Below are 23,113 nucleotides of genomic sequence, written 5' to 3'. Positions count from 1 at the left end.
ACTGCACCACCGTGCAGCCGGTGCTATGATTTATCTGCCCCAAAATGTTATGGATTCATCCTTGGCCCCAAAATATATATTAGATACTGAGTTTCATAAACAAGATCAAACAAACAAGTACAAGAACACACACACACACTTGTGTTGGGATCAATCGATTCGTCTCTTCTCTTCATGCTCTCATGCTAGTGAAAGGTATAACTGATGGTCGTTAGAAATGTTCCTTCATGTATTTTTGTGTCCAACTTGAGGAGGGTTTTAACTCTCCTACATCATGATAATCCTCAAATGAGTGTCCTCAAATCCAAGAGAAGTCATGATCCATTGGTTTTAAACTCCTTCGTGTTTTTATGAAGTTGATTCTGACGTCACCAAGAAATTTACTTCAGTCCAAGTGGCTGTGTTGTTGGAGAGAAAAACATAAAAGAGGAAGCAGACGTCAGCTGTCTGTTAAGCCATCAGCAGAACCCGCTGGCTTACAACCCCATGTGACAGTGAGGCGCCTGAATGATGTAATTATTGCTTCACATCCAGGTAAGTCAAAAAAAACATATCCTTCTTTAAACTTTTCATTAATTTTTTGGAGAATTTGATTCTTTCATTGTAGTGTTGACTAAAGACGATAGAGAAAAGTAGGACGTGCAACTCTCTCAAGGTCACAGCTGCACGCTGATCAGAGCCTTCAGCCTGAGGGGACCGATGTGTGAACCTAATTCAGTGATTTATAGTCATGTTTTCTGTTCAAAGATGTCCGACAGCTCCGCGCATGAGTGAACGTCCGCTTTGACCGCACCTCATCTGTTCAAAGCAGTGTCACTGATGGTGCAAGAGTAACACTGTTCAGCTGCTCAACTTGGAATTCACAGCTGAACAGTGTTAATTGGTAGTAATATGAATAGAATTTATCAGGAATTAATCCAAGTAAAGATCAATTTCCAACATGTATGAAGTGCACTTGTCCGTGCTGAATTTTGGACCTGGACCAGCTACCAAAACATTTGTGATGTCACAAATCCATCTTGTACGAGAGCTGCTTTTTAGGTTTCTGCTCTTCGGTTGTCATGGTTACAACAACTTTGTGTTTCTGCATTCAGGCAGAGAAATGTACAGGCTGGTTGCAGTCAGCTTTGGACTCCTGTGCGTCCTGCTCGCCGCTCTTAACATTTCCCTGCGTCTTGGTAACTGTGAGTCACGCTCAATCCTGCTTGTCCTGATCTCTGTGGATTCATCTGATTGTTAGCTCCACCGGGGAGGTCACATCTTGGACCATAAAAAAACTAAAACAAAATGCCTGCTGAAACCTTGCTTGTATGGAAAATGAATGAATGAAATCTCTCTGGTGTTGTTATTTCAACCGTCTCTGCACCAAACGCCGTGATGTTTCTGCTCTTTCAGACAGAACGACGGACAAAATGGTAAAAAACCTGATGAATGAAACAGACAAGCTGAAGCGGGAGCTGAAGGACTGCAGTTAGTATTCTTTTTATTTCTTTTCAAGCTTTTAAATAAGCAAACAGGAGGGGAAAAAAACAGTGAAAAGAGACAAGACAAACGGATGAGATGTTGGAAATATATTTTTGATTTTATTAAGCCATGTTATGGGGGGGGGGGGGGGGGGCAGTTTCAGATTAAAATTTATTCCACAAAAAAGGGTCCAGACTGAATGCAGTCAAATGAATGAAGGGTTTAGGATTGTTGAGTGTCAGTATGATAACAGTGACGCGCTGATGGTGACGGTCAGTTCCTCTATTAAGTCAAAGAGAGAGCGGGGGTTGGGAGTTGTTCTATAAATGTATACGGATTCGAAAAGAATTTTGTGGAAAGGCGCTACTTTTCCTTCATTTTAGTTGTGTATATTAAATTTTGACATGGATTTTTACATTCATGTTTCAAGTGTAGATTGGTCGCTGTTCCAGACAATGTATGTCCATAAAAATCTGCCCCCCCTCCCAAAAAAAAAAAAAAAAAAAAAATCACGCATGGAAATCTGCTACAGGAGACCTGTTTGGAACATGCTTTGATGCTGTTGCACGTGGCACATCTGCACCTCAGACTAGTAGCTTTGACGGTGAGTGTGTCTGCTCCGTCAGATGCAAGTGACATCAAAACCCTCCGGGAGGAGCGAGACCAGCTGAAGAAGAAGCTGTCTGACTTCAGTGAGTGTGAGAATGACACTGTACCAACAATGCTCAGCAGCCACAAAACCTTTTGCTCTTCTTTGTTCCTCAATTATTGCTCAGTAGCCCTCACAGGACTGAGGGGTAGGTGGCCGAAAGTTGAAATCGATCACTGTCATTCGTAAGTTGAGATGCACCATTGTGTTTGGATAAACCTGATGAACAAGCCGTGATTATGTATTGTTTTATACACACACTCACACACACATATATATATATGTGTGTGTGTGAGTGTGTGTGTCTGTGGAAAAAGGGTTTAATGGTATAAATCTACAGAGAGCCACAATTGTTGCTCTAATATTATCAAGTAGCTGCTGCCATTTCCATCCATCCATCCATTTTTACTGCTTATCCTGTTAAGGGTTGGGGGGGGGGGGCTGGAGCCTATCCTAATTATTATAATTTAAGCCCAATTAATATAATTTAAAATGTATATCAAATATACATAAGATATGTATACATAAATAATGTGATTATGTGAACGTGCCACCTCAGAGGAAGAAAGATATGCATCAGTTTTAGAAGTTAAAACCACAGAAATGTGAACAGCTAACTGATACTTCTCTTTTTTTGGCACAAAAAAAAAATAATGTTCTTAATCCCAAGTAAACCTAATGCACATTTGAAAACTGCTAGATTTCATTTCTTAATCATTGTTTATTTGGCTCCAGTTCACTACTCCCAGCGTGGATGGGATTATTTCAAATGGAGCTTCTATCATGTTTCTTCTACGGAGAGAGACTGGGAGGCCTGTAGAAAGTACTGCCTCCAGCGAGGTGCAGCCCTGATGACCATCAACAGCCCAGAGGAGCAGGTAGGAGTGTTTCCATGCTGATCAGTAGTCAATAGCAGATTCTCATTGAGTGAGGCGGGACTTGTTCTCCTGACAACTCCTCGTTTCTCCCGTGAGAAGAATTTGATCAGCAACTGGCGGGATTACATGTGGATCGGACTGTACGACAAGAACAGAAAAGGCACGTGGACGTGGGTTGATGGGACTCCACTGAACACAAGGTGAACCCTTTTGTCAATGTCGTCTTCTTAAAAAAAAAAAAAAAAAGGGAAAAAAAGACAAAAATCTCATTTCCAAATCATCTAATATGAATTTTATGAAACATTGAGCTCTATTACAGTAAAGAGGAGATAAATAAGCATTTTTGTTTTTGGGTTTCAGCTACTGGGGCCCGGGTGAGCCGAACAACTACAAGCAAACAGGGGAATACTGCGTAGAAGTCTGGCGGAATGAAATGGTGTGGAATGATAGAAAATGTGAAGATCAAAATCACTGTATCTGTGAAAAAGACCTCTCCAGACCCACTGGGTATCAGGAGATCAGTCACATCAGCGCCGGTTTTGAGTGAAACCGCAGTAACATTACCCACCTCTCAGTTTCAGTCTTCCACCCACATTATTTTTCTGTTACCTGAAACAGAGGTTGTCAAGTGTTTCAAGCACCAGCAGCTGTTTATTCTAATGAAGCTTGTGAGCTGAACGTGCGTCTGTTTGGTCTCTGTCAGAGAGTTAAACATGGCTTCTCTTCTCCTCTATTAACTGTACAATACGCAGCCAAAAACTGATCTTTTCTATTATGATTAAAAAATAATAGAGTTACTGTCTCATGGTTTTATGCCTACACCAACAAGTACAGTTACAATTTCTCCAGACGAAATCTGCCGAATCTGGTGTCAACTTAATGCGAATTCAATTAAGAAATGAAAGAAAAATTGCATAAAATTAGTGAGATTTTATTGAATAACCTGAACTAAGGCTGAACTACAAGAAAACTCAAATCACTCTTAATCAGAAAAGCCTGACTAGACAAAGTATGAAAGAAATTCAAACTTAGACAAAGCAGAGAGCAAAAATACAAACTCGACAAGGCATGGAAAATGGCGTTGCACAGCTCGACATGACCGATAAGAAAAAGTAGCACAGGACAAAGGGAAACACAGACTATAGGTGCACACTCAAGGTAATGGGGAACAGGTGGACACAATCAGGGCAGGGAGGACAATCAGACCGGCGGGAAACACGCCAGGGAAAGAAGACGTTACCTGAAGAGTGAGGAGAGTTACATTTTAGAATAAAACAGGAAGCCACGAGACAACATAGACACAGGACAAACAAGAACACAACCCGGTTACTTGGACATGACACACATTGATGTTTATGAAAAAGAACATCAAATTTTCCACTGACAGAAGTGACTTGAACCGCATGTTTAGCACTTGCTGATGGAACCACAGAGGTGTTGGAGGTGTTAGGCACTGATAAGAGATCCAACAGGAAGACGCACTATCAGAGTAGCAAGGTGATAAAACTTTTTAAAAAAAAATCATCAAGTATGGAAGAAATCTGCTGAGTATTTAGTCTCACACCACATCTGATCATCACTATAAAACTGGAGCAGAGCGTGAAGGTCCACAGTTTGGGGAAGCACCGGGGACTCAGTTAATTTAATGTGCCGAAAAAATAAATAACCCAATATGAAATTTGGATTAAGAAGAGTAACATGAAGTAGGGTCCACTGCTAGGTGCTGCATGTACCCAGGTTGCTAAATTCGGTTTTATTTGTAGGGTCATACAAGAGCAACAAGAATTTAAAAAAAGAGTCGATTATCATTATAAAACACATGCGCACAGATTCAAAGAACGTTTGTCATATACACTTATATTATTATTTATGAAAATAATTATAACGACAATATTATTACGTCCGTAATTTCAAAGTCCACACACCGCAGCCTCACACTGGTATCGCCTGCACTAATAATCAAAGCCAGCAGAGGGCAGCAGGCCCCATTGGAACTGCACTTCCGGAAACTATCAACGAGAGTAACATCCAATCAAACGTGACTTGAATTTTAAATGAGAAATGATAGTTCCTTCTCCCTGTGACTGAAAACCACAACACTAAACAGACCTCAGCTGTTGAGGCCACAGTTGGGGCTCTTTGTCGTTGTACGACACTTTTGCTGCTCTTCAGTTAAATTCAAAGCACATCTGCCTCTCGGTGACAGCTGTTTCATGGGAACCCAAGAGGGAGAGAGAGGTAGGGCAGCCGATTTCCTATGTGCTACGGTCTGGGGTAAGCTAGCGACACGTAAGCTAATGCTAACAGCTAATGGCTAACGCTAGCTTCTATGTTGTTATTGCTGCTTTGACGTTGTTCTCCAGTATGTCACTACCTGAACTCACAAATATTTGTGATATCTTGAGAGTAGCCGTTGGATCCCGTCCACGTTTAACTTTATTTATTTATGTTAAAATTTAACTTGCAGAGCTAGCTACTTTTCTGGGAACTCAGCCGGTTGAGTTGCCACACGTAACGTTAGAAGCGGAACCGGCAACTTTACAGTAACATTTTTACTCTTGTTTTATCACTCTGAATTCATTAACATCGGTTTTACACATGAAAAAGTGGGGTTTAACAGCCCAAACGGGAGTCTCGTGTGATGGTTGGTGTTGTGCAGTGAGTGTGAGACGAGGAGAGATCATAAACCCCGCTCTCTGGCTGAAGTTTGCCGCGGAGGGCTTCCATGATAACGTTATTACCTGTAAAGGAAGGAGACATCGATACCTTGAAATCAATCACATGATCGCTGCTACGAGCCTCCTCATATATTCTGTAATGAGGTCTCATTTTACGTGAATGAATTCATAATGACTATTGCACACACTGAAGACGTTCATTTCTTTCTACAGATTGGGTAGATGTGGCCAATGATTTACTCAGCAAGTGTCACGTAAACCTGATGCTGAGGAAGCTGACGGAATGTGATGCAAATGTATTTATTGCCCTCTATGAGAGTATCTTGGGAGAGAAAGTCCCAGGTAAGACGAAACTGCATCATCACAAGAAACACATTGGTTGTTATTTGAGTCACAAAATGCAGTCTGGAGGATTTATTAAATCTCTGCTTCATGTGATAACTAAGGGAATATGATATGGTTTTGAAGCTCAGGCAAAGAAGGTGATCTGATTGCATCCCCTGATATTTCTGGGCCAAAAAAATTACCCTTTAGAATAGAAAACAGTCAGCAGATTAGAAATACGAACATTGACATTCATATTATTATCTTAATATCCTACACACTGAGACTGGGATTTTACTGGGGAGCAGGATCTGTGATTGCTGGGTGCAATGCTTCCTGAGACCCTTAAGCATGCTGTCATATGACTGTTGTGATGCTGAGCACTTTTCTACATTCTTACCGTGACTGTGTGTGCGTGTGCGTGTGCGTGTGCGTGTGCGTGCGCGCGCGTGCATGAACCCATGCTTTGCTGTTGCTGACACGAAACCTGTCTCTGTTCGCATGTTGTGTTTGTGTTCAGATTACATTGCAGCACCATGCAGTCAAGAGGATGACGTGCACAACGTTCAGTGTGTGATTGACTCGCTGTCTCTTGATTATCTTCAGATCAGCCTCTCACATATTACAGGTATAATTCATGCTTTCATTCGTAAAACTGATAATGATTCATCCTTTATGTCCAAAGGAATGAGGAGAGCCATTATCATTTGCTGCTACATGACTTTTAGGACCTGGGGCTGTGTGACTTAGCAGTATCGATGTCCAAAAAGCCCAGGCATCAAAACGATGACGTTGAGAAGCTGCTCAGCGATAGTCTGATGCTGAGGGTGGGTTTGTGTTTGCAGGAGAAAATGTTGTCAGAGGGGACAAAGAGTCCATCAAGAACCTTTTGGAAATCTTTGACGGCCTGTTGGAATACCTCAATGAGGAGATAGGCGAGGGCTCACAAAATGGCGGTAGGCATATTGATTTGTCATCTGCTTTTTTTTCCTTCAACAAAGGCTGTAACTCTTGAACACACAAGCCATACAAACACATGGGCCAAAAAGTAGTTTTGTGCGTGCGGCTGTGTGCTTCAATGGTAAATGTTTTTAAATACATACTTTTCTGAATTTTAAATTCCAAACATTCATGAAATATATTTATTTTTTATTTTTGCCAGTCATTACTCATATTTTTTTCTCATCACGTTATGAGCAAAACGATGTTGTATGTTATATGTCAAGTTTAGACCCATACATGATACCTTTATTTAAACTGAAATGAGACACGCTTTAATAGAAATTTCAATTGTTAAAACAGTCAGAAAAAAGAAATTTAAAGGACATAAATGAAATCCTACTCAATAAAACCCAGCGCGGTCACTTTTGACCCACGCTGTGCACCCAGAGGTTAACAGAAAGTGTGTTTGTTCTTGTCAGGCAACAAGAATTAGAATTTGCTCTGTAACACAATTAAAGTTTCCATAATATTTCAAAGCACAAAATTAGGCTTTTAAAAAAGATTTTCATTCACTGCAGAATATTCATGCCCCGCACAACAAATTAGTTGACATTAGGAAGTAGTGACAAAAATTTCTCGCGTATTAGAAATTGTATCACATTTCAACCTTCTGGACGTATTGAAACTTTGACACTGAAAATGGATTGTTTCCAGATTTAAAAAAAACATCATCCAGTGGGCAAATTTTGATTGGTTGGAGCTTTGTTTTATTCTCGGTTTGCATGAAACTGCGGCTGCTCTCTTTTACTGACTGAGACTGGAGCCTCTAACTCGCGTGAAGTAGACATAACATCATCAGCTGCTTCAAGGCTTTAACAGCAACAGGCGACTCTCTCATTTGGCAGAACTGAGCACAGCTTTGTGTGAGCGGCCTGACCCACCAGCCGCCATCATTACCAGCAGTTAATCATCCCGCACTTACAATGAAATGCCCCAACTATGAAACACAGGAAGCCAGGAGGCGCCGGAGGGGGGGCGGCGGCGGCGAATTTTGTTTTGTAATTTTTTTTATACAAATTAAGTTTATTTATCTCTTTAAAAGCTACTAAGAATATAATTTGTAATATGTTTCCGAGAGCCTGAATCCCACTGAAAGAGGCATTGTTCAGTCCTACTTTTTATCATGTAAAAATACAACAACAAAAAAAGTTACAGGGTAAGAAATTTATAGCCCAGCATTTTTAGCACTTTAATGTAACAATGACCTATTTATTGTTGTGTGGTTGTTTGCTCCTGACATGTTTGATCATCTTCGCTGTGATAGCAGCACTGCTGCAGCGTTCAGGATAGCACGACGCAACAGTGCTGCGTGTCTAGTTTAGTCATGAGAAGAACACGGTTTGCTATTCTTGTTCACGCTTAAAATAGTGACATCTCATCTCGTGTCTTTGACGTTGTGTCCATCAGTCCGATGAATTTTCGCATTTTCGCACGAGTTGGTGCCTCTCTTATCTGCCACGGAGGTCATTGTGGTGTTATCATCACTCTTGTTGCAACATTCACTTATTGTCCCCAGAAGACCTGAATGAAGTCATCCCTGGTGAAACCAAGGAGCCGGAAAGTTGCGATGTCCCAGAGGAGAAGGAGACTCAGTTGGAGGGAGCATGTTTCTCTTCTAACGGAGAGTAAGTACTCCTCCCATTTGGACTTTGGATTCAAATACTCTCACGCCTCTCAGACAGTGATGCACGACCGCTGCGCGTTTATTCAGTGCTTGTGTGATTAGCACATTACCTTTAATATGAGGCACCAATTCTTAGCACACTTCCATACACATTTGACATAAACCTGGTAGTTTTTGCATGAGCTCGCTATCAGGTGGAAAACCCCCCACAAAATACTGGTGAAAATGAAGCCTCCTTCTTCTGGTTTATTACCCGATAAAGTTCCACTTCTCTGTCAGTCCACACGCATTGCTCCTCTCTTTCGAAAGAGTTTTCAATTCCTAAGTTAGGTTTAATGTAGGTAGTGGCAATAATAATCAATAAAGAGGGAAGGGGACTTTTAAAAAGACGTTCTAAATCTGCATATCTATGTGTCTGTGTTGATAAAAACTGAACACAATCTAAGATGAAACAAACATTACAGTCAGGTTGAACTCTCCAGCAAACTAAAACACCGTTGACGGATCAACCAGCCTTTGGTGATCCTGTTTCTTGACGCTCTGTTGATACAACAGCCAACTGGGCGTGCTGCCTGGCTCTACTGTAAATGTTAAGAGGTTAACAATTACCATGTCAAACAAGGACATCAGTGTAACTTCATGTGGTCCCCGAGTTTTCTCTTCACCTTTCAATTCAGTCAAAATACGCGGATTACATTCCTCTCATCATAGACCGCTTCTTCTATCTGTGCGGTACTTCCAAGTCTTTGCTGTAGGAATGTAGCTTACTTGTGTGAATCTCTGGTTACATCATGTTACATTTTAAAATCCAGGTCCACAGTCCAGTCCAGTAAACATTCCCTCCATTCCTGGAACACTGAAGAGACGGGATCAGCCAGTGAGCTCATCGGCCTGGGCGTCTCAGCACGCACATTCACAGACAAGCCAGAAGGTAATACAGGCAAATTAATGCAGTTTTATTGTGATAAACTCAAATGTGATTCCAATAGATGGCGCTATCTCCATTCAGATGGGTCTAAAGGACTGAAGTCATTTGCGCTCGCTGAAGTGACAGGCTAGCAACCTTAGCTGCAGTGATGCTACCGGGTTGGGATACATGTCTCAAAGAACAGGAGAGTCGATTCTGAATTTCAGGCTGTTTACCGAGACTGGGGGCAGCGTATTTAAAATGACAAGAGAGAATCGCTGGGTTCAAGAAAGAGATCCAGATGCATTTTAGGACCCAGATTGTTAACAACACAACAAAATTGCCATTGCAGGAAAAAAAGAGGAAAAAGCCCAGAAATTGTACATGTACAAAAACTATTTTGTGTTTGTGTTCAGTTATCCACCCCGTGGCCCTCTAGTGAGACATCTTGCCAATCCCTGAATTAGGATTTGGTCAGGCGGCTGCCTGCCCTGAGTTGGGTTCTACTTGAGCTTACTTCCTGTTAAAAGAGTGATATTCCTCACTACTGCGGCCAAGTGCTTGTTCACTTGCTGGATGTGTAAAGAACCAGGTCGATATGAGATGGCTTCAGTCATGAATATGAGTAATATCACTTTCTTATTTTTAAGAAATCAATAGATGTTGTGATTGATTTATCTGCTTGCTAGGACTGGAGGTCCCTCCTCAAACATCAGACGCAATCCCCGCCTCCCGTCCCCATGACGACCAGGATGCTCCACCGCACTCAGCCGTCGCTCTGCAGCCGCTCCGTGAGAGCAACACTCCCCACGAACCCGATGCAGGCCAACGCTCGGCCAGCCAACCCCCAGCAGCTGCAGAGCAGGTCGTCAACCCTGATACCTCAGAGGTACTAGGATTAGCTGGCCATTTATCTGTTAAATCTCCGTCATTTAAAGGACTCTATCTTTCCAAAAGCAATGAAACACTTCTCCCCGCGTCCTTTCCACCATGTTTCAAGATGGACATTTTCCATGTAAAGTTAGAGGCCGTGACTTCTTAACAAACCGCTGGACTCAGAACATGCTCTCTGAAGACCAAGCTGGGCCCACTTAAGCATTTTTTTTCACCCATGATGAAAATACTGGGGTGGACTTGCAGGGTCTTTTCTGCTCAGACACGTTCCTGCATGAAGGGCTACCATCGTTGTCAGTCCTCCAACGGTGTCATTTATCATTTTTACCAAAAAAAAACCTCCTCCGTTCTCCTCCTTCTTCCTTCGGCGTCCCGACACTAGCAGGTCCTGACTTGCTCAACAGCCTGGTGTTGTGCAGCTGCTTGTGCACAGTTACAAAACGAGGCTAAAGATGAATGTAGTGCATGCCAACAACTGCTAGGCTCTAACTTCTGAAGACTTCCTCACATTTCCTTTGTCTCATCATCAGCACCTACATGACATGTTCTCAAAGATGTAGATTGTGAAACGTTGTCTGTTAAAGCCAAAGGGCCCCTCTGTCGTCTCCTCAGCTTCACTCACTTCCTTCTTGCCCTTGGTTCCTATTTGTCACACAGACCTCTGGAGCAGTAGTTGAGACAGTTGTCATCAACGGACTGCCGTCTCCTCCTCAACGCCAGTCTCCCGGTGAGTTTACCCGGTCGAACCTGCTGCCATACCACGAAATAAAGATTTCAGAGCAGCCGGCAAACAGGCTGCAAGGTCGAAAGTCCCTCACTGGAGTGAAGCACCTGTCAAGTGTTAATGTTGTGTCTTCTCTAATTTGCAGCTCTGAGTGAGACGTCTTTGTCCAGCCAGCAACAAGCCGGGACAGAAGTGGAGGGGGAGACACTGGAGGTAGGAAAGCAACAAGCTGTCACTTGGATCAGCATGTAACCACACAGCTGAGGGGTGTTCCACTGGGTGCTCCGTCACGAACACTGGACAGAGAATAATGAACTGACAGTGTACATAGATGATGTCCAATCAGAAGGAATCTCTGAAAACCAATAAGACAAACACTTGACACTCCTCTAAACCTGCTGACTCATTTAATTTCTTGCCAATTTTCTATTTTATATCTCAGTACATAATCCAAATTAACTTGTCCTTTTATTCCCTCAACTCAGCCGACTAACGGAGGCCCCAGGAGGGTTTTATTCCGCACACAGCCAGATGTGCTCTTTCTCACGCTGCAGGACGAGGTGACAGCCATAACCCCTTCCCCTCCAGACACAGAGGAAGAGCAAGAGGAGGACCTGAGTTATCTAGACAGGCAGCAGGATAGACGGAGGGCTTACCATGATATGGTGGGCCTCAGGTAAGACTGGTGGAGCTGCGGAAAGAAGCCCTAAACTAGCTTCTTTGTCGTTTTATGGAGTAACTGCAGTAATCTGATCTTCATCTTCCATCTCATCTACCTGTGTGTCTTTGCGGCAGCAGCTGGTTGGAGGAGGAGGGTTTCGAGGAGCCTCTTTCACATCGGAGACGGAGGAATAAGGAAGCAGAAATGGAACTGCACCACATTTCTGAGAAACTCTCCCATCGACTGGAAGAGCTCGATCAGGTGTGTGTGTGTGTGTGTGTGTTTAGATCCCAACCTTCCTGAATGTCATGATTATTTGCTGTGGTCTTACTACCCTTTAACCTTCGTGGTCTATTTATATGCTTTACTGAATTATGATTGTGCTCTAAATTTTTCCTTTAGATGCTTAAACGAGTTCTGGATGAAAGCGGAGAGTCCAGTGAGGTCAGAGAGGAGGACAAGCAGTCTCACCACAGCGACAGCATCATGGAGTGTCGCCGGACTCCCAGACAGCACACAGGTACAAATACACTGAAAAAACAAACAACCTGTAACCTTAAGAACACAAGTTTCTGTTTTCAGCCAGTGACGAAGAGGGACTTCACTTCTTTTGTTAACCACACTGAGCTTCAGATAAATCAAGAAATGCTGATAAAACAGCAGGAGATTTTCAGTATCCGTTCAAGACGTAAACGCTCTGACAGATTTAACAGAGACGTGAACTGAAAACGGTGCGAATTTAGTTTCAGACCCCTCCTCAGGTTGGATCAATGCTGTGTATGGAAAACCAAAATGAACCTGTTGCAGTTTCAGGAATGGCTGATCCTGAATCCACCCATCGAACACGCTCCTTATCTCCGTCGCCTCCGCGGGCTCGCCGCTGTCAGCAGGAACACTCAAAGGACTACGTGACAGAGGCCGTCAGCCTGGATGATGGAAGACAAACCAACCTGCTAGCCTCTGATCAGACATGCAGGAGTGAGCCTCGCCACCGACCATCACACAGAAAACAAAGCAAGGTATCAAAATACAACAATACTGACAGGAATATTCTGGATTTGTCAAATGTTGAACATGAAAAGCTCATTTACATGTGTTTTGTCTCAATTTTTTTAAACATCTGTCAAGTTAGCAATGCGTTTAAGTATACATGTGTAACCTCAAAGCTCACATCTAATTGTTTCTTGCTGCTGAGCATCGTGTCTCTCGATTTATCTTCGTCTCTTTCAGTATTTGCCAAACCAGGCTTTTGAAAGGGAGCTGAAAAGATCTGACTGCAAAAAACGAGCGAATCTCGACCAGGAGCGACTCAAAGCTCAGGAAGCTGTAAGTCACAGACATGAACTCCCAGTGGGATAAAGCATTTATTATTTTATACGTGTGGCATCAATGAGATCAGAACTTGATGAAACCCAACAACTTTCACCTCAGTGGGCTAGAAGAATTCCTCAAGCGGCACGGCTCCCAAAACAGGAGTGTTCCTGAAGCCCCGCATCTGTCGCTGAACAGGTTTTCTGTGCTGTGTTTGTGTAGGAGCGAGAGTACAGAGAAGCCATACTAAGGGATGTTTCCAGAGCCTCCAGACCGTCTCCAGCTAAAACGAAGGTCCAGCATAAGTTTGATCATAACAAACAAACTGTACCAAGACGACTACGACAGGAGGTCCCCAGGAAAGCTCCGCCATGTAAGATTTTCACATTACTATACAGACCTCTCTTATACACGTCAGTGTCTTTTTTTTAGTATTATAAAATTGGCCAAACAGTCCCATTTACCGTCATGCAAACCAGTCACTTAACACAGTTTGACAGGATATCTCCGGTGTGCCATGGCTGAAGGATTGAGGCGTGGCGTTTACAGACACACTGTCCCTGGACTGAAATTTCCTCTTGGGTTTGCATCTCACCCTGATGTTTATGGCTTCAGGCTGACTGGCCCATCTGCGGTGGAAATTGCAGAAGTAGCAGTTCTGGTAGATGATTAAATAGGGACTGCGAGTGAGTTTGGTACAGCGGCACTTCTTGTCACACGCAGGGCAGTTCTTCAGCAGCTGGAGGATGGCCTCCACATCCACGATGTGCTGCGGTGTTTCTCTGCAATGAGTCAGGAAAGACATCAGATGTTGTGAAGTACAACTGCATATTAAGCACCACTGTATGAAGTACTGTCTTCAGGAATATACTAGTAGTCTGCTCTACTGAAGCCACATGGTTGACTTGACACTTGAGCGGTCAAAACAACAAGCAACTTGCCAAACGACTTACTTCTCTCTGGTCCCAGCACAGATCTCAGGTGGGTTTTCTTGAAATCCTGTGAATTAATTTTAAGATTGTCATAATTAACATTTTTAGTTTAAAGTTGGAATAAAACTTCAGAGGAATATATGAATTTGATTGTTGAACCTCCCACTTAACCTGACAGACAGCAAGTTGCAACATTTGTTCAAACGTAACAGACTCAATGAAGTTCTTTACAAATAAGCTTGAGATGGAAAACGGCATCAGAAATACTGTAATCAGATTCTGCCACTGATGCCAGCCACATAATGACTACATTCATGCACATCCTGAACATCAGAATGATGGCGTCTGTCCAAACATGATTCCATAACTTGCTTTGGACTATGAAGTCATCGTCCCTCAACACAAGACAATTTGAAATACATTTAAATTTCATACTTTTTGCAGCCTCGTAATGTAACTTTAAATCTAGTATTTAAAAGAAGCAAAAAAGCTCTCCATCTCTGAACCAGTAAATGTGTAATGGACAACAGCTCTCCTTTGACAGAGCTTGCTGCATCTTTACTGTGAAGTATCTTCTGATGACAGTGGGAGATAGCAGGTCACATTTTCTCCCATCAACCACTGAGTTGATCATGATTGCTTTTAAAATTAAACGTGTAATCAATACCTGTGCATTCCATGGAGAAGGTCAGCGGCTCTCCTGTGCTGCTGAGCCCGACTGGTTTTTGGTCCGTTGTTGTCCAACTGTCTTGCAGCTTTGAATTAGCCAACAGACACACACTGGTGGTCAGATTCATCTGTTAGGGTGGAAACGCTGAGCATGATCATCAAGGCAACCATCATAAATCAGTTCCATCTTACTGGTGGAGGGCTCCAGGTCGGGGGGAAGGCGTAGTAGGTGGGTGGTTTCGTGTCTGCTTCTGTCTCTTGTGGGCTTGTGAGGGACAGAATAATGATCGCTGTGGACCCAGTTGAGCTGGCGTGCTTGTCCATCTTTATCTCCGGAGACATTTCTTCAACTTTAATGGCCACTTTGACGTCTTCATCTTCCTAAAAACAAAACAACAACCAACACACAGAGATATGATAATGCTATCGACTGCTATGTGTTTGACTGGGATAGTGTTTATTCACAGTTCTTGCTAATATCCATGACTTCTTTTAGCCAAACGCCTCGGGGCGAACTCAGCTAGCTAGTCAGGAGCTTACGTCGGAGACATTTCTTTGGTCTCCACGAAGATAAGCGACAGGCACGGCGGTGCATTTCAGCAACTTCCTTGATAGATGTCTTCCAGCGCTGTAGTCGCTGTCAGTGAAATGTTGGCTGCATACGCGAAGCGACCATAGGTTCTTAGTGGCTTGAAGGTTCATGGCGGTTAGCCACAACTGGAGCAGCTGAGGGTTTTTCAGCTGCAGTCGGTGAAACACCAGTTTGGAGTTGGTCTTCTGCTGGTTGAAGCACCTCGGGTAAGCACAGACTCGCGGCATGCTCTCCCCTGGTTTACCTCCAATCACTCGGTCTCCATTTCATCTTCTCCTCAATGTTGTCAAACTTCCCGATGCTGTACGACGCGCAGACTCTCGCAGCACTACGTCACGTCCGGTCTGTCAGTCAGCTGTTACCTCGCGCAAGCATCAAGTGCTTGGGTTTCGCCTGTATTCTTCACAACAATGTTCTCAACAAGGAGAGGCAGGAAGGAACCCGATCCTGATTGGGCTGATCCAGCAGTGACACTACTACCAGTCGTGTCTCCAGATATTTTTATGAAGTACTCAGAGTAAAACTACAACACCGACCTCTCGATGGGATGGCCGTTCTCTTCTGGACAAATCTCTTGGTCTTTGGTCCCATGTTTCATCGTAGTCCTCCAGTTTAAGTGATCAGAGCAAACGTTCATCTTCTGGACTTTTTCCTCCTGGTGTGTTGGGGTCCATGCGAAGAGCAGCAAGCCAGAGTTGCAGCCAACGCGGTTCTCTGGTCGGAATAACAAGGAACGTTACACCGGACCACGTCCTCCACTTGTTTTGCAGTCTCGTGTAATGCAGGGATAAAGCATGCCTTGAAAAGTAGGACTCATCTGAACAGACGATAATAAGCATCTGCTCCTGCAGCCCCACTTCTACTGACTGAGGAGCTGAGTCAAAGCTCTGTTCTGGGCTGGCAGTAGTTCCGCTCCGGGCATCCACCTGATAAAACAACCGGAATGTGAGATCAAGAGTTATTTAATAGAGAATAAAGCACAGAGGCAAGCAGGACGTGTATCCGCTGGTCTGACTCTACGAATGGTGAACAATAAGTTTACTCCCAAAGAAAATGTGTGCTCCTTTTAATGGTGTTTGGCAAAAAAAACAACCAACCTTCCAGGTGTCTTACTGTCAGTCTCTGGACTCTTGAGTTGATCAGAATGACTCCAATTCACATGTAAGTAGGAATACGCAAACTCCTGCCATACAAACACCAGTTAAAGTGCTCATTCAACCTATTTAATCAAGTAAAAGAAGTAAAAACTTAAAAAAAAGTAACTGCACAAAAGCAGGAATGTAATGGCATTTTGATTTGATACACACTATCAGAATAAAAGGATGAGATCGTGACATTCTGTGTTTTACCCTCCTCCTTTGTAGTCATTGTGAAGGAGAATGAGCTCCTCCCGGTGCTCATGGAGGAATTGCCCCATCTCCACATCTCCTCCCGTGCCCTCGGCAGGATGTGGGAGCAGCAGGTGGACAGACTCCATGCCGCTTCATCCTCACACGGTCAGCGTCGCAGCAAACTTTCCTGTGAGGTGAGACGAAAGCTCGAGCTTTGCGAGGCTGAAATTACAACACACAGATGTCTGTCTGACAGGAGCTGTTTCTAGTCACAAGTGCTTGACTTGTACTAAACCATGACCTGCTTTCTACCAGCTGGAAGAAACCCAGAGGAAATACGACCTGCTCGTTGGGATCGTCAACAAAGATCAGGAGCACAAGAAGCGGCTGGTGAGCATCAACACACACTGATCACACGTTCTTGGACACAAGAGAACTTTCAGAGGAACTTTACCGGTCAGTGACGAGCTAACGTTGATCCTCCAGAGAGACTTCAAAGATCGTATCCAGCAGCAGAAGTCGACCCAGAACAGACTGAGAGAACAGAGGCAGCAGGTGGCCCGGGCCAGGAAGTACCACCAGGACTACCACGTCCAGCACCGGGCCCGTCTGATGAGGGCCCGCACCAAGGAGGAGAGGGTGGGTCGCTAGTTCAAACCTGAGGACTGATAATTCCCTCACTACAGATTTTATTTTACACCTTAAATTCACAGTTAAAGAAAATTGAAAAAAAAAAAAAGTCAGACTCAGATTTTAGCTTGTATTTCCTTCATAATGCTGACAGGCAGCAAGGACGCACAGATCATGTGATTATCTGATGTTGGTGTGAGGAAACATGATGAACGTGTGTGTGTGTGTAGATGTTTCGGCAGCTGTTTGAGGAGGGCTTGGAGCTGCAGAAGTCCCGGCTGAGAGAGCAGAGAGCCTACGCCAGGGAACAGAGGCTAGAGCACCAGAGACGGCACCAGGACCAAATCAAGTCCATGGAGAACTACTACAAAGACCAAGTAGGACACAGGCCCAGGAACCGACACAACTGTTTAAAACACATACTGACAACATTTGTTGTCTAAGTGCGTCAACACACATCTGATGAATGTGGAATTGATTTCTCCTCAACATGCCTCCTTTCAGTTTTCACTACTGGCTGAAAAACTTGCAGAGGAGCGTCAGGAGATCCAGGTTCGGAAAAAGGCTCAAGAAAAGGTAAAAACCTGTCAGACACTGACTGCACAAGCAGTGTACTTGGACAGCACGACTACTTACAGTCCAGGACTAACAGTGTTTATCTGTAGCCGTCATGAAGAGGCATATAGAAGCATTACTGAGGACGTTTCAATTGTTCCCCCTAAAAAAAAGTGAGAGTTTGGTCCTCAGCTGAACAGGAACACACAGCTCTAATGAAGAATCTTCATTTGTCCGTCTGCAGGCTCTGCTGAAGATGAAGCGAGAGCTGCGTTCCAGGATGGAGCGTGAGATCAACGAACTGCAGAAGATCATCATCCAAAACAACGAGGACGATCATTTCCAGGAACTGGAGGTCCAGAGGCTTCGCAACCGGGTCCAGATGGCTTCCTTCCACTACAACACTCGCTACCTGCACTGACCCAGGGCCTCTCAGAGGTGACAACTAAGGGTACGACGCTGTGACGGGGGAAGACGGCGCTCTCCTCTGAGATTTGCACAGGAAGTGAGAACTAAACACAAGCCGTGATCACACTCTGGCGAGATGTAGCTTGTAGCTAATTGAACTAACTCTTCCTCTCACCTCAGCTGCTATACCTGAACTTCACGACCCTCCTTCGTTGGGTTTTAGTTCTTGATAAGAATGTTTTTCACCCGGCTCCTTCACTGTGCTCTTGATGTAGCAGACAACTAGTAAAACAAAGTTCTTCCTTTGCCAAACAGAGACCACAGAGGAAAACGTACGACTGTCACACACTGACCAAGCCTCTCCTTTGATGTCTTCCTTTAATGTTTTAACCATGCAAGAGGATTATTTATTTTTTAACTTAAAATGTCTTTGGGTTTTTAACTAACCTGGTGTTGTGCTTTCTGATCACCGGGGCGATGATAATCACAACTGGCCACAACTTGCCAACCAGGAGGTCCAACAAACGTGCACATCAGAGTCTGAGAGCTCAACACCCTGAAACTCTCATGAACAGACATGAAAACGGCAGATCTCTGAATCATGCGAACACATTTAAATAGACCAAAATGCATTTTAGCTACAGGTTACTGGAAAAAAAAAAAGAGTCACAAAATTGAGGAACACATCTTGATATTTTACTTTTATCACCGTGTCCTCTGGAAGTGCAGCTTGTTGTCCGGGTTTTCTTCAGTCTGTGTTGAGCTCTCAGGGCCACCGTAGTTACCAGAGCAAAGCTAAACTGGGAATTGCGTTCCTAAATGATGTAGCAAAGCTAAAGTCACCCTTGTGAAAATCTGGGTCCCTAACATGACACGACCACCAACAGCTTACCTCACGTAGGTCAGGCTCGTAGCAGTACGGGAAGATGTTGTTGAGCTCTCCGTCGACAAGACGCAGACTCTGATGTGTCCCCCTTGAAGACAGTTTTGGACCAAGAGTTGCAATATTCTACTGATTATCTAATGAACATAAATGTCTTCATCTCAGGCAGCAGTTACGGTGTAGCAGAGTGTAAAAGAAGTGGACAGAGCCGCCGTGACGGCACCCGTTGATCTGAAGCCTCCTGTTTGTTAGGAGAGCTTCTGTTCTGACGTGGTGACAGCAGCCTAGAGCTTCCCTGCTTTCCCTCTGAATGGGACCATAATTCACAACATCATGAATTGAAAAGACCAAATTAGTGATGGAGGCCACAGATGACCTTGTTAGGCTACGTCCACTTCTCTGGTGGTGACCTGAGGTGTGACCTTCACTCCAGCTCTTCTCAGAGCGACTCCTGTACCAACTGATTGCTGGTTTGACCAGTTGCAGCTGTGCATTAAATCGATTGCGATAACGGACGTTAAATTGTTATCCATTTTATGATGATTCCGGTTTACATTCTGAGTATTTTTGACTAAACTGATGTCATCGGGACCAGTTTAAGACATTAAAACGCTCCACTTGACAACGACATGAGTCTGATGGTTTTGTTGTTTTTTCCCACCCACAGTTGCCCTCACACTGCTGTTACTTTTACTCTCAATGAAAATCATTCATATTTTAAATGTCTTTAGCTGCTGGAAACTACATGATGACGTGTGAATAAATGTAAGCCTCTGATGTCAAGGGCCCACATGCTGATGATGTAACACGTTTGTACATCACGTGAGTGGAGTCACTTTCACCACTAGAGAGTCTATAATGTTCCTTATATTCTTAAACAATCACAACACCAAATGAAGCTTTGCTGGCAACAATAAAAACAGCTCTTGCGTCTTCTTCCCTGGTAGAACAGAGGATTCGGGGTCTTGAGACAGGAGTTTTGGTGATGATGCAGTTATCAATGGTGAGAATCAAAAATTCAGATTACCAATTCATCGGGTTGCATTTTTTATAAAACGACTGAATATGGGGATAAACATTTCTTTGCAATAAACCCATAAAAACTGTTCAAACACTTGCGTGTGAATACACATGGCGTTTGGTGACGGACGCTTCACTGTTGAATAAATTAAAAAAAAAAAAAACATTGTCCAGAAGTGAAGTCAGTGTGGCTGCAGGGCAGAGCGCGCTCTACTGGAGGAACAACGCAAGGACATCCTAAATTAAACCAAAGCCCTTTGCTTGAACACCAGCAGACTCATCATTAATATTGGCTGTCTGATTGGTAGTCTGGGCCCTTGCTGATACCAGCCTGGGCCCTTGCTGATACCAGCCTGGGCCCTTGCTGATACCAGCCTGGGCCCTTGCTGATACCAGCCTGGGCCCTTGCTGATACCAGAATGTGGCCCAGCTGATAAACAGATCAAACCCTTGCTGCAACCATTGACTTTCTAGAACTCCTTTTGGGATTCTTCGTGGCTCTGGCAGGCGACACACACATTGAGCTGAGTCAGAAGCTGTCTTACATCAGTAAGTGAGTGATAACTAGTTGCACTGGGACTCAGCAGATGTCCAGAAAATATTCCACTTCATCCCAGTAAAACCAGCGTCCCTACGGCGTGTCATGTCAGATGTGAAACCACCTCACCAAGCATCGAATCGTGCGTTCGTCTCTTCATGACTTGTAGCTTTTCCCATTGGTCTGGAAGGACGTGTCGGCGGCATCTGCCAGGTTGGTCCACTGGCGGTGGCTGTTGCAGAAGGCACACGCCTGGTAAACCACCAGCTTCAGTCCTCGGGCGTGTTTTCCTACTCGACACTTTCTTTTGCACGTCCTGCAGGACTGGAAGAGCTGCAGGATACACTCTTCATCCACCACAAACTCCGATGAGCTGAGGGAGTCAAAGGGAGATTTTTAGTATGTTTTTATTTTATTATTATATATTTTTAATATCAGCTTACCTCCCCAAATCTACCAGGTAGCGCCCATCCCCCACACTCAGTGAGGTGCTGAATTCTTCATCCTCCTCTTCCTCAATATCTGTGTGTGTGTGGAACCGTTCTATTAAATCACTTGTTACTTCACCTTTCCTCTAAAAAAAAAAAAAGAGCTTGTTTGGATTTTGCTTGTGTCACGATGGCTCACCTCGATTTCCTTGAGTTTCTGAGGGTTTCGTTCTCTCGTCTTGATCATTCAGTGTTTGACCCAAAGCTTCTTTGTTCTCCTCCTCCTGAAGGGAGATTTTCAGCTGAATCAATTCAGAGTTTGTCACACAGAAAGTTAACATTTTAAACTCCATATTGAATCTGCTGAAAGTATCCCTAACAGCAGATCATTTTATAAAGGTAAAGATTTTAAAGGTTTCAACCATCACTTCTCATACTCCAGTTAATATGATTGGAAGCTCAGTCTCTTAGTTTTCTATGAATGAATCAACACACAAATGGCTGCTGAAGCCCATGGTGCACTTGTTTTCGCCACTGGGGCTTTTACAGAAACGGCACTCAAAACATCCTCAAAAGAGAGCGAAGAGGAAACAACATACAAAAGTAACCAGAAATAATAGCGATAATAAAATGTTTCTAGCTGTAAGATGAACTGGCTTGAATAACTGGAAACTTCTGTTATCAACAGTTTAAATGACTCAACTTGTCATTTTAGCAGAAGGTGTGAGAGTCAAAGGTACCGTTCTGTCTTCAGGAGGCGAGGCATCCAGCGCGGCTTCGTCTGGTGAGCTCATCACTGGAGGTTCAAACTCGTAAACTGGATAGGGAGGCAGCGGAGGACGTGGTGTAAAATTAAACCTCCCAACAAGTGGGTTTACTTTCATGAGCTAAATGAAGAATGAAAGGCTTTGTTCTGATTCACTGTGACAACTTTAAAGTTCAAAAAAAGGAAAAAAGTCAATGACTAGAGTCCAAGCCCTGGACACTCCTCGTCTCATCAGCCTAGAAATGTCATTCAAAGACGGTTTGAGAATTTATCACAGACGTGCAGCTGAGTATTTAAGACAAAGTTAGGTGCTCATCTTGTCAGCACCGCTTGATTAACAAATGACTGAGAAGCGGACAGACATTGACTGAGCTGGACGAGTTTGTCATGAACTCTTAGCAAACCAAGTCCTCACCACTGGTCCACACACCGAAAGCCCAGGGTCGGTATTCAACGGTGCTGATGACGCAGGGTCTTGTTCACAGCTGAAAACAAGAAATCAATTTATACCATTAGTTCACGCCATTTTTGGATTAAATCTGTAACTCTATCATTGGTTTTTCTATGGAAGGACAGCAAAGCAATGCATTGTGGTAAGTTTAGCAGCATTCTGTCGCTTTTGATTTCGAGTGAAACAACTGGATTTAACAAGACGACTGGGATGAAACACGTCAACACAACATGGAGCTGAAAGTGTTGCATAACGTTCCATTAAAAATCCTGTAACGGCTGCTTGTCACCTGCATAAGCGCGGGGACAGTGAGGGTGTGTGACGTAGCACGATAAAAAAACAACAACCCAGCTACAACCGTTAGCCCGCGCTAGCATTGTTGGGATATTTAACAGGCTAACGTGACATAGTGAACCACCGGCTGGACCTAATTAACCAGTTGATAACCAAAACCAATCTTACACCCACTGTCGCCAGTCTACATGTGGGAAAACAACCACCAGTTCAGAGTCCAGTTACAGAGCAGTTTTCCGTCTCTTGGCCGCTAGACCGGAGTAGTTCTACTCTCGCTTTGGTCTTCCTCGGAGGACTTTCAGGCGGAGAACGCAGTCTGCACTGGGATAACTGTTGACTGGTTGATGTGGAAAGTGTTCGGCTACTGCCGCTGCGCACAGTCTTCTTCGTGTGTTCGACTGCCGGGCTGGTGAAGGTGAACCCACAGACATAAACCTTCTCCTGGTTTTCGGTGGATCGCGATACCCGCTTTTGGATGTGTAGCGCCACCTACTGTACCG

General features: G+C 43.9%; 3 protein-coding genes across 22 annotated transcripts; 2 read left to right on the top strand and 1 right to left on the bottom strand.

The window, feature by feature from the left end:
• Positions 1-469: 469 nt before the first annotated feature.
• LOC147257295 (C-type lectin domain family 4 member M-like) lies at positions 470-3,782 on the top strand. The gene is made up of 7 exons (XM_086210161.1): positions 470-534; positions 1,095-1,184; positions 1,396-1,470; positions 2,091-2,156; positions 2,849-2,991; positions 3,091-3,191; positions 3,352-3,782. Exons 2-7 carry the CDS (start codon positions 1,103-1,105, stop codon positions 3,536-3,538), a joined length of 654 nt encoding a protein of 217 aa, XP_086066287.1. The 5' UTR covers positions 470-534; positions 1,095-1,102; the 3' UTR covers positions 3,539-3,782.
• A 1,263-nt stretch (positions 3,783-5,045) lies between these two features.
• On the top strand, positions 5,046-20,145 carry LOC147257294 (centrosomal protein of 95 kDa-like). 5 transcript variants are annotated; one of them, XM_086211103.1, is made up of 21 exons: positions 5,046-5,229; positions 5,883-6,011; positions 6,514-6,621; positions 6,839-6,949; positions 8,515-8,620; positions 9,432-9,550; positions 10,216-10,415; positions 11,078-11,147; positions 11,290-11,357; positions 11,630-11,820; positions 11,940-12,066; positions 12,208-12,325; positions 12,613-12,824; positions 13,036-13,131; positions 13,339-13,489; positions 16,674-16,834; positions 16,956-17,030; positions 17,127-17,279; positions 17,501-17,647; positions 17,775-17,846; positions 18,070-20,145. In XM_086211103.1, the coding sequence occupies exons 1-21, from the start codon at positions 5,205-5,207 to the stop codon at positions 18,244-18,246; spliced, it is 2,616 nt and encodes an 871-aa protein (XP_086067229.1). In that variant the 5' UTR covers positions 5,046-5,204; the 3' UTR covers positions 18,247-20,145. The 5 variants fall into 5 exon arrangements, with proteins under 5 accessions (XP_086067229.1, XP_086067230.1, XP_086067231.1 ...); XM_086211104.1 differs by having other exon boundaries at positions 8,512-8,620; positions 11,699-11,820; XM_086211105.1 differs by having other exon boundaries at positions 8,512-8,620; positions 11,699-11,820; positions 11,943-12,066; positions 18,070-20,144.
• LOC147257293 (uncharacterized) lies at positions 13,151-23,032 on the bottom strand. Of its 16 annotated transcripts, none has more exons than XM_086211113.1 (15): positions 22,782-23,032; positions 22,284-22,353; positions 21,843-21,919; positions 21,302-21,386; positions 21,118-21,196; positions 19,126-21,047; positions 18,681-19,048; positions 17,095-17,305; positions 16,407-16,827; positions 16,108-16,235; positions 15,258-16,023; positions 14,910-15,098; positions 14,716-14,803; positions 14,070-14,115; positions 13,151-13,898 (listed from the first exon to the last, which is right to left on the bottom strand). In XM_086211113.1, the coding sequence occupies exons 11-15, from the start codon at positions 15,534-15,536 to the stop codon at positions 13,583-13,585; spliced, it is 918 nt and encodes a 305-aa protein (XP_086067239.1). In that variant the 5' UTR covers positions 15,537-16,023; positions 16,108-16,235; positions 16,407-16,827; positions 17,095-17,305; positions 18,681-19,048; positions 19,126-21,047; positions 21,118-21,196; positions 21,302-21,386; positions 21,843-21,919; positions 22,284-22,353; positions 22,782-23,032; the 3' UTR covers positions 13,151-13,582. The 16 variants fall into 16 exon arrangements, 15 of the variants coding, with proteins under 15 accessions (XP_086067239.1, XP_086067240.1, XP_086067236.1 ...); XM_086211114.1 differs by having other exon boundaries at positions 15,258-16,235; positions 16,407-16,492; positions 16,659-16,827; XM_086211110.1 differs by having other exon boundaries at positions 16,108-16,827.
• Between the last annotated feature and the right edge of the window lie 81 nt (positions 23,033-23,113).

The sequence above is a fragment of the Aulostomus chinensis genome, chromosome 8 (assembly GCF_037954235.1).
Source record: "Aulostomus chinensis isolate RoL2024-O1b breed Wild chromosome 8, RoL_Achi_v1.0, whole genome shotgun sequence".
Lineage (NCBI taxonomy): Eukaryota > Metazoa > Chordata > Actinopteri > Syngnathiformes > Aulostomidae > Aulostomus > Aulostomus chinensis.
Note: the sequence above shows the minus strand (reverse complement) of the source record. Positions and strands in the feature narration are given on the sequence as shown.